Raw genomic sequence first — 13,264 nt, 5'->3', positions numbered from 1 at the left:
TCCCGAGCACCTCTAAGTGGTGGCCTGAGCCCAGGCATGGCCCCATTCCCCGCTTGCCTGGGGGAATTCTGCCTTTTTCTTCTGGGCCCTGCTCCAACGCCACCTCCTCCAGAAAGCTTAGCCTGGCTTGTGCTTCCCTACATCAAGGGCTCCTATGCCCGGCTTGCCCAGGGCTCTTCAAGGTTGTGCCAGCCCTGATGTTGGAAAACCTTGTTGTCATAATTTCCCTCAGCCCAGCCCAGCAGCCTGAGGTCCCTCCCTGCTTCCTGTGGCTGTTGCATGGGAACGCTCACCTGTCCTGGGGGGATGCTTTCCTGACTGGAGCTCCCAGCCTCCTCTTCCCCATCATCCTCCTGGGCATCAAGGTCAGGCTCACCCTCGGCAATGGGCACAGAGACCCATATGTTTGGGTTGGTGATGAAGTCACTGTTGTCACTGGTAGCGTCCCTGGGAACTGGGGGCCTTTTGGGGCTGCCCCCAGCTGTGCTGGCAGCACCAGTGTTCTCAGCTTTGGAGCTGGACAATGGGAGTTTCACCACCAGCTGGGGCTCTGCCTTGGGCCATGGCAGCAGGCGGGGCCAGCCAATGGTGCTTTGAAGGGCCTTCCGCCGGCAACGACCAAGCGCCCGGATCCGAGCCAGGGCCACATGCAGGTTGTGCATCTCCCCATCATCCTCTGGGGCTGTGAGGCTGTCAGCGCTGAAAGAGTTCAGCAGCAGAGCGATGAACAGGTTGAGCACCTGCGGAGGGGCGGGAGGGAAGGCCACTCAGCTCCACGCTGAAACCCTCCCTGGCCCACTGGGAGGCAGCTAGCGGGCAGGCCAGCCACACCTGGGCCCCTTGCCACCCACCCAGGGGGCCTTCCCCTGTGGGGGAGTGGGCTTTCAGAGAGCAACTGAGGGGAGACTTGGGAGTGCCCCAGGTGACATGCCTCATGTGGACAAGGCACACTGTCTACCAAAGGAGGGTTACCTCTGCTGAGCCAAGGACACTTAGGGACAACAGAGGAGCAGGCACAGACCTGCTCTGGGACCACCCTCATCTGCCCAAGCCCTGGGTTCCACTCCCCACTCTGAAATCCTGGGCATATCTCACAGCCCCCCACTTTGCATTCTTCCCCTGTGAGCAGGGAGTCGGGGCTCCCTCCCTTTGACCCTAGAGATATGAGTGCTCAGAGAGGTGGGCTTCCTGCCTGAGGGCCAGAGGCCCCTGTGGCTCTGCAGGGATGGTGAGCTCTGCCAGCAAGAAAGAAAGGACTTTTGGCTATCCCCTACCCAGGAATAAGGGCAGGGGGCACCCTGGGCTTGGGGACCTGGATGGGAAAGACTTTGAAGAATCTGGATTTGTTGTCTCATCTCCTCTCTTGGTTTAGCATCCTCTTGTCCATAAAATTCTTATGGGAAAAGAACCCAAGTTGGTTGATTCCAGGGCCACAAGAAAGGGGCCCCTGAAAGTCCACATTCCCCTACAGCTAGCCAGGTCTGGGAAAGCAGCATGCCCAGATCTACAGTGGGCGAGGGAAGGGTGCTGGGCCAGGTGGCAGGGAGGTCTCCAGAGGGGTCCCCCCAACCTGGGAGAGGATTTTGTTTTTGTCACTGTGTGTTGGATGTTGCCCACGACCTAGCCCCCTTCTTGTCTTGTCCCATTGTGCCCACCCCACTGCTCACAGTTGGGACCTGTGGCTTGGAGAGAGCATCAGCTTGTACTGCCCCGAAGAGAAGTATCTTCTGAGACCCCTCAACTCCAGAGTGGGGAAGGAAGTTTTTCCTTCAACAGCTTAGAGCTAACATTTATGAGTTTCTGCCAGGGCCCAGACACTGACTAGGCAATTTGCATACATCTCGTCTCCCATACCTTAATTCTCCCAGTAAGGCCATGAGTAAGCACTATTTTCTTGTTTTAAGGAAATGAAAGCTCAGAAAGATTGTTTTGCGCTCAGATCACCCAGCCTCACTAGTGGTAGATTTTCCTTCTCTTTAGCATGTGCCCATCCCAGCAAGCCAGGCTGCCTCCCAAGGGACTGTCCTGGTGTCTCCCATGTGACTGTGGGGAGTTTGAAGACTTTCCAGTCAGGGAGCTGCCATGTGGACATGAAATGTGCCAAGTCCTTGCTTTTTAGGGTAACCTGGAAGTGTCTGCCCTGCCCATGAGACGGTTCCTCAGGGGTTCAGCCCTCACCACCAGGTTCCCCAGCACCAGCACGGTCAGGAAGAGGATGAGGCATATGGACTTCTGGCCGACCTCCATGCAGGCCCACATGTTCTCAATCCACTCCCCGCAGAGGATCCGGAAGACAATGAGGAAGGAGTGAAAGAAGTCTATCATGTGCCAGCGCGGCCACTCCTCTCCGGGTGCGGAGATGTTGCGCCGGAAGTCGCGGTAGTTATCCCCAAGGATCTGCTTGCCAACCAGCGCAAAGACGAAGACGATGATGGCCAGGATGATGGTGAGGTTCCCCAGCGCCCCCACTGAGTTTCCGATGATCTTGATGAGCGTGTTCAAGGTTGGCCAGGACTTGGCCAGCTTGAAGACCCTCAGCTGCAGAGGGACAGAGACGGTTAGGTCCTGGCTGCATAGTCATCACCTTTCATCTCAGTCTCGGCCAGAAACAGAGAGCGAGGGCCCGGGAAAAGCACAGGCAGCTCAGGGCATTAACTCAGGAGCTCCTGGGGAGCTGCATTCAGAGGCCTTTCTTCCTATGTCAGTTATACAAAAACGCGACCAGCCTTCTACGGTACCCACGTACCAATGTGCGTCACTGACTGCGGCAAAGTCAGGAGCCTTATGCTGGGATGGCAGTCCTGTCACATGTATGTTGTTCTGTAGCCTCAGGCTTCCTGTGTGGGGGCCTGGCCTACGAGTGAAGTGGGTATGGGAGTGGGTATGGAGCAGCAACACTGAGCAAGAGCAGCTGCTTCTGACCCGAAGAGAGGTCAGCCTCCTGCAGGTAGGGTATGACCCACCTCATTCAGGAGGCACTGGCCAGCTATCTCTTAGGGCATTTCTCATCTTGGGGCTGTGGACAACATCTGTGGCTCCCATACCAGCTCTGAAATGGCAAGTATTTATGATTTAATGGGCCCAGAATTCATGTTCATTTAATTGACCAACCAAACTACTCATCGTAATGGACATCGGCCACGCATGTGCATGGCACTGGGCTAGCCTTGAGGGATGTGGGAGGAGGTAGGTGGGCTCCTGCCCTGGTGGAACTAATGATTTAGTTACAGACACAGGCAGGACACCAAGTCTTCATTGTAAACCCAAACATGCTAAGTCCCCCAAGAGAGCAGAGGTGCCATGCATAAAAAAAACATTAAAAAATCTCCAACTTGTTAGAAAAAGACTTCTGGACTCAGCTATCAGGGGTGTCATGGAGCACCTATTATGAGCCAGGCTGTGCCTTTGGTGCTAGGATGCAGAAGGGCAGCAGCAGTTTTATCACCGCACAGCAGCGAGCAGTCCCAAGGGAGGGGGCTTAATGCTCTTATACAGGAAGTGCCATATCCACTTCTCTATGTGAGGAGGGTTCACCTGCGACCTAATCTGGAGTCATTCTCCTTATACTAGAAGAAAGCTTAAAACACCTGTTCTGTGTACTGGACATAGAGGCAGCTAGCAAGTAAAAGCTGAGTGCTAGCCACTAGATGGGGTCCTCTAGTGGAGGGTATTTGGCGCATGCAGTTTCTTTAGCAGCATGACTGATAAAAGTTGCCATTCTCACAGTAAACTCTGGGCAAGTGCAAAGGTAGACGCTAGAGAACGGCCCAGTGGGAATGGGGCCACCCACTGCACCACAGAGACTTGAGCGGCATGACTGGGGATGGTAAGAGACAAACAGGACACAGAGGCATGCTCAGGGCCATCTGAGCAAAAGCGCCAGGTGTTGACTCTTGCCTCAATAGCATCTGGCCACCTGTTTCCACTGGTCCCTCAGTTAATTGGGGTGAGGGGTGGAGAGTTCAGAAATTAGTGTAAGCATCTCTTTAGATAGCACTTTCTTGTCCATAATTCAGCTTAGGCTAAGCAGTAAGCAAATTGTGTCTAATTCTCATTATCTTGCATGAAGCAAGTCCTCTATTATGAAGCAAGAAAACAGAATCCCTCTACTTACTGTTCCAGAGATAGCTGGTCTGGGGTCCCCTCCTATAAGCTGGCCAGCAAGCATAGATTTACAGAGCACCTGATGCTGGGCTACCAGATAGAGCCTGCGTGGTCCAAGACAGCAGCTCCTCCCGGGCCATGCTCCCTGTGACCCCTGCCTCCACCCCATCCAATTGCTTGCTGTAGTCTTTGCCAGCTTAGCATTACATCAAAAGAATTTCTCCATATTACCATGTAATATTTACAACTATTCCTTCACATTTAATTAGCTTTTCTCTAGTTAATCTCATAATCAACATAAGAACTTCCATTTAAGAGAGAAAAAGACTGGAAAGAAATAAACTAAGTTGGTAAATGGTTGTATCTGTATAGGAATATATCCAAATATTTCTACTCTTAGAGTTAAACTTTTCTATATTTTTCACTTACTGTAATGAGGATGCTTCACTTTTAGAATAGAGGGAAAGGTAAATCTAATATCTGCCCAAGTGGGGAGGTCACCACTTAGTGATGAAATTGGCTTTACACTTATGAAAAATATCACAAGACAGGGTAATATGGTAGACTATGCTGGGTCCCCCTTAGGTTTCCCTTTCCCTCAGAATATTACTAAAATTGCTGGGCAATAAAATCTTAAGTGTACTGATGATCTGTCAACAAAGTAATTAGAATCTCTAGCCAAAAAATTAAATAAGTATGATAGTTCAGAAATATAAATGGATTACTGAAGTCAACATTTTCTCAAAAGACATTTGCAAAACTGGAAGAATCTGAGCATAGGTTTTCATGGTCTCATCAGGCATGGGGAGCATGAAACACATCCAGAGCCTGCTGAAGGTAGAGAGTCTAACAGGAATTTCTCTCCCAAGTAAGACTAGATTCCAAAGAGCTATATCATATAGAAAAAACAGAACCCAGGAAAATGCAAGGAAAATTAAATGTCTGGTGCCAGATACCAGGTAGAGGGGAAAATTGACACTGAGAATTTAGAGCCCCAAAGTGGTGTTTATGCAGGATTTTAGATGGAATTCACAATCTCTAGGTAGTTCAAGTGAGAATTTAATTTAGAGCAACCTTACAAGGGGCCCTGCAGAAGTAAATGCAAATGTTCTCTGACAGCCTGCATCCCAGTCTCGAGGCATTCCACACCAGAGTATCTAAGAGTTCCAGTAACAGACAATCAAAACCAGAAATAAGGAGGCATCATGAGTGACTGAGATCCAAGAGAAACCACATATGTGGAATGGCCATTCAGTTTCTTCAGGTGATAAAATTATTAGCCAGAGATGATAGCATAATTAAATATGCTATGCTTAAAGAAATAAAATACAAACTTGAAGGTATGTGCAGAGAATAAGAAATTCCAAGTAATCAAAAGTTTTTAAAATTAACTAAATGGAACTTACAGAAATGAAAAATATAACATACAACATTAGAACCCTATGGAAGAGTTTCACATCAGATTTGATACAGCTAAAGAGAGAGTTAATGAATTGAAGATATATCAGAGGAAATTATCCAGAATGCAGCTGAGAAAGACATACAATGGAAAAATATCTAAATGATGTAGAGATACGGGTACAAAGTCTATGAACAAAGTCCAGAAATAGAAGAAACAGAATGAAGCAGAGGCTGTATTTGTTTAGATGATGTCTTGGAACTTCCCAGAACTGAAGAAAATCACAAATCTACAGATCCAAGAAGCCACTGAGTCCTAATGATTATAAATAAAAAGAAAACCATACTAAGACACATAATAATGAAATTATAGAACAAAGACAGTGATTTCAAAGCATCCAGAAGGAATGGAGCAACTGTTAAATTGAAAGCCTGACTGCTCATCAGCAACAACAGAGGCCAGACAACAAGGAAATGGATATAAAAGGACTTAGAAAATATGGATCTGTGTTGCAGTAGCAAAACTACTGTCTGAAATACTTCTGGGGCAGATCAGGATCCTCATGAGCCAGCAACCAGAGGGGAAGAGCTTATGAAACAGAGCCTTAGTACTGTGCATCAGGTGTGAGTGGTTACACTTACGAAGATGTTACAACAAAGAGATGAGCTCAGAGAATATTTGTCTGATTAATAAGAAATAGAAGGAAATAGAATCCAGAAGTTTAGAACCTTGAAGATTTAGGAAAGTACACTGCTTAGATCCCCCAAAATAAGCAATGGGATTAAGTCTTAAGTGTTGAAGAATGGTTAAATTTTTCAATGAAATGAAGCACATCTTAGCAAAGATTATATTAATGGTGTAGCTACCATTTGAGAAACAACAGTTGAAAAAGGCATGGGGATAAGAAAGAGAAAGCAGAATCGAGAATTTTGTCAGAGAAAGCACTGTAGATGTGTAGGTCACTGAGGTATGAAGCCAACTAAGTTCTGAAGGGATTGTGTTGCACAGAAGCCATGAGTCCTGAACTGAAAAGCCTTTGAGTGTTTAAAGCTTAAAACAAGCTTGGCCATCTTTCCACAATAAACTTCAAAGCATTAAAATCACACAGGATACATTCTCTGATTATTATACAACTGAGCTAGAACTCAACAGCATACAGATAACTAGGAATACCACATATGTTTCAAAATTAAGAACCACGCTTCTAATTAACCTTTGAATCAAAGAATAAATCAAATTTGAAATCAGGAAATATTTAGAACCAAACAATAAGGAAAAATCCTACTTTTAAAGCAGTTCTTAGAAGGAAATTGAAGTCTTAAATTAATGTGTTGGAAAAGAAAATAGGCTGAAAATTCCATCTTAAGAAGTTAGAAAGGAATAAAATATATAGAATAGAGGATATAATTAAGATAAGATGTGGGATTAACTGAAATAAAAAACACCAATGTAGTAGAGGGGACCAACTGGCTAAAAGTTGGTTCTTTGAAAAGGCTAATAAGTTGACGATCTCTGGGAAGACTAATGAAAATGATGACAGAGAGCACACATCACTATTTTGAAAGAAAGAGAAGTGTAACATAAGCACAGGGGATGTGGACCCTTCAAAGACAATGGTAGAGTGTACACAACTTTATGTCAATCAACTTGAATATTTAGACAAGAAGGAAACATTTTTAGAGAAATACCTTACCAAAACCAATTTGAGAACTAGAAAACCTAACCCATTCTGTAGCTGGTAAGAAAATTAAATCGGTAATGAAAGATCTTGACCTCCAGATGGCTTCATTAGCAAATTCTACCAAGCCTGTAAGGGATGAGTAATACCCAAAGATTGGGTGTAGAAGAGAAAAGTTTCTCATCTCTTTTTATGGAAACATGCATAACCTTGGACACTAAAGGACATCTAGTCCTGGCAAAAATGATGCAAGTGAGGAAAACTGTAGGCCAGATATTACCCATGTCAATATGGATGCAAAAATTTTAAGCAAAATATTAGCAAACTGAATCTTCCAGTGTATAAAAAAGTCTATCACGATCAAGTGGGTTTACCCCAGGAAGGCAAAGTCGATTTAACACTAGAAAATTGATTAATATAGTTCACTTTAACAGGTTAAAGGAGAAAATCACGCGATTATCTTAATACATGTAGAACAATTGTCTGATAAAATTAAACACCCATTCATGGTAAATATTAACATAAGAGAACTTCCTAAACTGATGGGGTTTTTTTTTATCTTAGAAAAACAAAAAACAAACCTATAATGACCATCTGACTTGGTAAAATACTGAAAGCATTGAGATGAGGAAAACAGCAAGAATGTCTTCTGTGTGTACTTCATTTCAAGTGTCTGCTGGACATCCTTAGCAGTGCAATAAGGAAATTAAAAGAACGAAATGGCATGAAGATTAGAAAAGAAGACACAGAATTCATAATTTGTGTATGATAGGATTGTGCTCAAAACTTTCAAAGATCGTAAAGAAAAATCATTAGAATTAGTAGAAGATTTTGGATACAAAAATATTAAAGAGCAAAATGCTAGCAAGAAAACAAAAACCAAAAAGGCAGAAAAGGACATTTAAAAAGTTTTGTTTAGAATAGCATAATGAACTAGGGAATATCTAGGAATAAATCTAACAAAAGATATGGAGAAAATTAAAAAACTTTTGAAAGATTGCTATAAATGGAGAGAATGCTATTTTATAGGTCAGATGACTACATAATGTAAAGGTCACATTTCTCCCTAAATTGATCTATAATATTGCAGTCTGAATGGAAAAAAAAACAACAGCTTTATATGTGTGTGGGTATGTAACTTAGCAAGTTGATTCGGAAATGGATATTCTTGAAGACATGAAAACAAGGTGGTGTCTTGCTGTACAGACCCAGACGTATACAAGGCAAATGCAGGAATTAAGACGTGTGGTGTTGGCTCAGCGACAGACTGATGGATTGATGGAGCAAGGCTGCAAAGGATGGGAAGAGAAGCCAGGTGAAGCCTTTTGAGAAGTAGGAAAAAGCAAGACTGAAGACACAGAATTCTCATTTCTTCTTCCTTTCTTCTTTCAGCAGGTGTTTGTTGAGTTCCTGCTATGTGCTGGACCTTAGGCCAGGTCCTTGGGATAGAATGGTAAACAAGAAAACTCTGGTACTTGTCTCATGGAATACCAGGATGATTGTAAACTGTGACAGGCAGGTGAATTTGATGAGAGACTCCAATGTTAGAGAATGTGGTTGGAAAAGATCTCTCCGAGGAGGTGGTGTGTGAGCTAAGCCAGGAAAAACGAGAATGAACGTGCAGAGTAGGGACCAGGGGAAAAACATTCCAGGCAGAGGGAATGCATGTGCAAAGTTCCAGAGGCAGGAAAGAGAAAGGAGGCCTCCCTGGAGCCAAGTGGGCAGGAGGAGATTGTTGGGAGAGGCAGGCAGGCCCTGAGTATGCAGAACTGTGTAGACCATGGCAGAGGCTCTGGATTTTATTCTTGGAGCAATGGGAAACCACTCAAGAGGTCCTCGTAAAAAATGCACAGCCTGGATGTAAGATAACATCTTACATCTTACAACAGAAAGGTGTGTATGTGCGTGGGGTACCACAGTGTGGATGCTTGCTCCCCAAGTGTTTGAGCATGGGTATCTGTCTTACATGGGGGTTTCATGTGGTGTCTTACATTGACCGTTAGCTTAGGTGCCTGCCTCTTCTAGATACTTAGGGAAATCTGTCCTTCTGAAAGCGTGATTTAATTCTGATCTCATGTTTTGGATTGTGGATAAAGAACCCTTCAGGCTCACTCTGCCTTCTCCTCCACAGACTGATGAGAGGCAGATGTCATCATCAGTGGTACATGGCACAAACGTGTCCCAGGACACACTTTGGTCTTTAGAGTGTCTTTTTTTAACAAAACTGGATTAGGATCCAATATTGGAGATTTTCACATAGCAATCTGGATTTCTGGGTTCTCATGAAAAATTGGATACTAGGACAATCATGGGTAGAGCCACCTCCTTGGTCTAAGTCACACTGATGGCTGTCTAAATGCCCCTCCCTGGATTTGAGCTCTATGTTGGGTCTGTCTGGCAAGACTGGGACAAATGTCCAGGGCCACATCTCTTCCTTGGCCAGCTTTATTTCATCTCCAGCCTGTCCCTCTAGGTGTCTGAGCTTGCCACCCTGATGCGGGCACACTGCGTCCAGCTCAGTGCTGTTTCACTGGCTCCCACGGTCAGACCCCAAGCAGGCTTCCTGGCCTAGAAGTGGGCTTGGTGAGATGGTGGGGCACTTTCTCCTCTCTCATCACCTCTCTCCAAAGCTGGACTCTGGGCCCCAGTGGGCTGAGAGAATACTGAGCAAGGGGCCAACGTTAACAAGCCACGCCATCTCCTCAGGCCCTGCCTACTCCCTGGAGCCAGCAAGGTGCCACGTGTTCTCCAGATGGGGCCTTGGGAGATGCTAGTGACCCCAGACTCCCTTCTGGAAATTTGACAAATGTGACAGATGTGGCTTTTGTGAGAGTGAGTGGTCCATGGGCAATGGGGCACCAGCCACTTGAATGGGGGAACTCCTCCCATGGAGCATGTCCTGGAGCTGAGTTTCCAGAGGAGCTGGGCTGTGAGGCTAGCAGGAGGCAGTTTTTGAGGGGCAAGAGACATTGGGGCTATGACTGGGGGCACTAGACTCTCAGGTGGGAGGAGCTGGGGCTCTGGAGCAGGCAACCTGGCTTGGAGATGGGGGTCTGTGCTCTCTTGGCACTGGGAGATGTTGGGTCTCAGTTTTTCCTCATTGATCCAATGGAATGTTAGAAACAACTGTCTCTCGGGGTTGTTTAAGCATAAAATGAGGTGTGTTATGTTAAGGGGTTAGCATGGTGCCTGACACACTGGTAATGCTCAAGAAACAGTAGCCAATCTGAACAGATATTTTTCTGAAGACATACAGATGCCAACAGGCACATGAAAAGATGCTCCACTTTTGGGAAATGCAAATAAAAACCTCACACCAGTAAGAATGGCCATTATCTAAAAGACAAGAAATTACAAGCATTTGTGAAGATGTGGAAAAAAGGGAACCCTCCTATATTGTTGGTGGGAATGTAAATGGGTGCAGCCACTATGGAAAGCAATATGGAGGTTCCTCAAAAAAACTAAAAAATAGAAATACCATATGAGTCAACAATTTTGGGAATTTATCTAAAGAAAACAAAATCACTAATCTGAAAAGATACATGCACCCCTACAGTTATCACAGCATTGTTTACAATAACCAAGATGCGGAAGCAACCTTGGTACCCATCAAAAGATGAGTGGGTAAAGAAGATGTGGTACATATACACAATGGAATATTATTCAGCCATTAAAAGAATGAAATCCTGCCATTTGTAACAACATGGATGGACCTAGAAGGCATATGCTAAGTGAAATAAGTCAGACAGAGAAAGACAAATACCATATGATTTCACTTACATGTAGAATCTAAAACTGAAACAAACAAATGAACAAATAAACAAAACAGAAATAAACTCATAGACACAGAGAAAAGACAAGAGGTTTTCATAGGGGAGGGGTGGGGGGATGGGTAAGACAGGTGAGGGGGAGAAAAAAATTAGTGAGGAGGTCTGGCATCTCTATCTGGGTGAAGGTTGCATGAGTATACATACATGTCAAAATTCACAGAGCTGTACAGTAAGAGTCATGCATTTTATTGTATGTGCCCCAGTATAAAAAATTTAAGAATGTATAAAAACAGTAGCTGTTATGATTATTGTTGGCATGGTTATTTGATAAGAGAGCAGGAGGATGCTGGGAAGTCCCCTCTTGGTGCTGATGAGCAGACCCAAGCCTGGAGAGGAGAAGGCCTCCACCGTTAGGAGAAGGGGAAAGCACCAAGTCCAGCTCCAGAGCCCATGCCCTGTCCTTCCCCAGGGACAGGAGAGGAAGAGGCAGCTGGCTGGCAGGGCCCCGAAGGACGGCGTGAGCCCAGAGGCTGGCTGCCTGGGTGGGGGTCTCTCCAAGTCAACAGGAATGCCTTACCAAGCGGAAGGTCCGCAGCACCGAGAGGCTTCCCTTCTTGGCCGCGCCCAGCTCTATCAGGCTCACGGTGACGATGATGCAGTCGAAGATATTCCACCTTTTCTGGAAGTAATAGTAGGGGTCAAAGGCAATGATTTTGAAGACCATTTCAGCAGTGAAAAACATGGTGAAGACCTGCAGACAGAAACGAGATCTAGTTCAGCGGGGGGCCGTGGGACCAGGGGCAGTGAAATGCCTGGTTTACTAAATAGCAAATACGTTTGCCTTGTTTGTACTCATTTTCTAAACTATCAGCGGGCTCCTTTCTGTGTTACTGGGGTTGGGAGCACTCAATGCGGCCGCAGAGGGAAACCTCCCGACCAGCGCTCGGCGGATGCGCATCACAGCCCCGCTTCCACGTGAGAGGTGGTAGATGGAGTAAGTGCGTAACCACTGGGATAGTAATTATTGTATGATCATGTAGACAAGAAGTCAACCCAGTTCAGTACTTTAAAAGCATGGATTGGGGGACAACGCAGACCCAGATAAAATCCCACCTCAGTCACTTCCTAGCTATGTAAACTTGGACAAGGAAGCATCTTCCCCACCTCAATTTGCTCATAAGGGGCATAAAATGAGATAATGTGCATACGGTTTTTAGCGAAGGCCCTGGCAGATAGCAATTCAGTAGTAAATAACAGCGATTAGTAAGAATGATAGTAATACACCATGTGCAGGATTCTTTCAGCTCTGAGAGTCTTTGTCTTTACAGGATAGAGTGCTGACGCTGAGAGAGGTCAGGACCCGGTTCAGGTGATGCACCAGCAGCGCAGGCGGACAGGTGGGAGGGAAGCCAAGGCCAGGGTCAGTGCCTTTCTCTCATTTGCTCTCAGCAAAGCCTTGGCCAGCCTGGGAAACGGGTGACTGATCCCCTTCACAGAGAAGGGAAGACTGAGAGCTTAAGCAACTTGCCTGATGCCATGGGCTGGCCCTGGCTCTGCCTTCACCAGCTGTGCCCCCGGGAGGGGTTGTAACCTCTGAGCCTTGGGGCTCTCTGTGGTGACCACCCTGCAGGCTGCGATGCGGCCTGACCTGCTGTAGGCACCGAACAACGCCTGCCTGTCCCTTTCCTTTGAGAAATGGCACTGTGCTCTATCACAGCAGCAAAGGCCTTTTGTCTTTGTGCCTCAAGTTCCCCAACAGTGAGAGGAGGGCGTGAGTCAGGGGGTTTCTTCCATATGGCCCGCTGTGGCCTGTGCCGACACCTTAGAAATAACCTCCCCCTTCTATTTCCATTTCCCCGTTTCATACCAACTTTAAATCAAAAGGGACCTCTGCCTAGGTGGCCCCCAAGAGTAAGGCATGCTGGTTCCACAGTGTTCCAGAACCTACTGGAATCCTTTTCATGTCCCTGGATTCTGGGGAGGGAGGAGATTTCTAGAGAAGAGTAGTTGCATTTCCTCTGGGACCCTCCTTCTCCCCAAGTCTGCAGGCTACACAGTTAGAGACGCTGGACGGCTCTGGCAGACATGGCAGACCACTCTAGTGGGGCCCTTTCTGGGGTGGGCATGCAGGAGGGACCCTAACCTCCCTAGCTCCCATTGTCATGTGTGCGCCCCCTGCCCTTTGCTCTCAGGGACCTTCTCATACATTCACACATGCACACATGCAGATTCACGTGTCATGCGGACAGGTCCTGTGAGGAGGTTCAGCTCAGGAGCCCAGACGGGTGAGCTCTGGAGCCTGGGTTCAAGTCT

General features: G+C 46.3%; 1 protein-coding gene across 3 annotated transcripts in view; it reads right to left on the bottom strand.

Annotated features, from left to right (window-relative positions):
* Positions 1-13,264, bottom strand: part of SCN10A (sodium voltage-gated channel alpha subunit 10) — an 84,267-nt gene that overhangs the window by 25,382 nt on the left and 45,621 nt on the right. For all 3 annotated transcript variants that reach the window (XM_036921660.2, XM_036921661.2, XM_036921662.2), the window contains 3 exons: positions 11,529-11,702; positions 2,179-2,538; positions 294-740 (listed from right to left, as the gene is read on the bottom strand). In XM_036921660.2, coding sequence (XP_036777555.2) covers positions 294-740; positions 2,179-2,538; positions 11,529-11,702 — 981 coding nt within the window. The remainder of the gene's footprint in view (positions 1-293; positions 741-2,178; positions 2,539-11,528; positions 11,703-13,264) is intronic.

This window comes from Manis pentadactyla, chromosome 14 (genome assembly GCF_030020395.1).
Source record: "Manis pentadactyla isolate mManPen7 chromosome 14, mManPen7.hap1, whole genome shotgun sequence".
Lineage (NCBI taxonomy): Eukaryota > Metazoa > Chordata > Mammalia > Pholidota > Manidae > Manis > Manis pentadactyla.
Note: the sequence above shows the minus strand (reverse complement) of the source record. Positions and strands in the feature narration are given on the sequence as shown.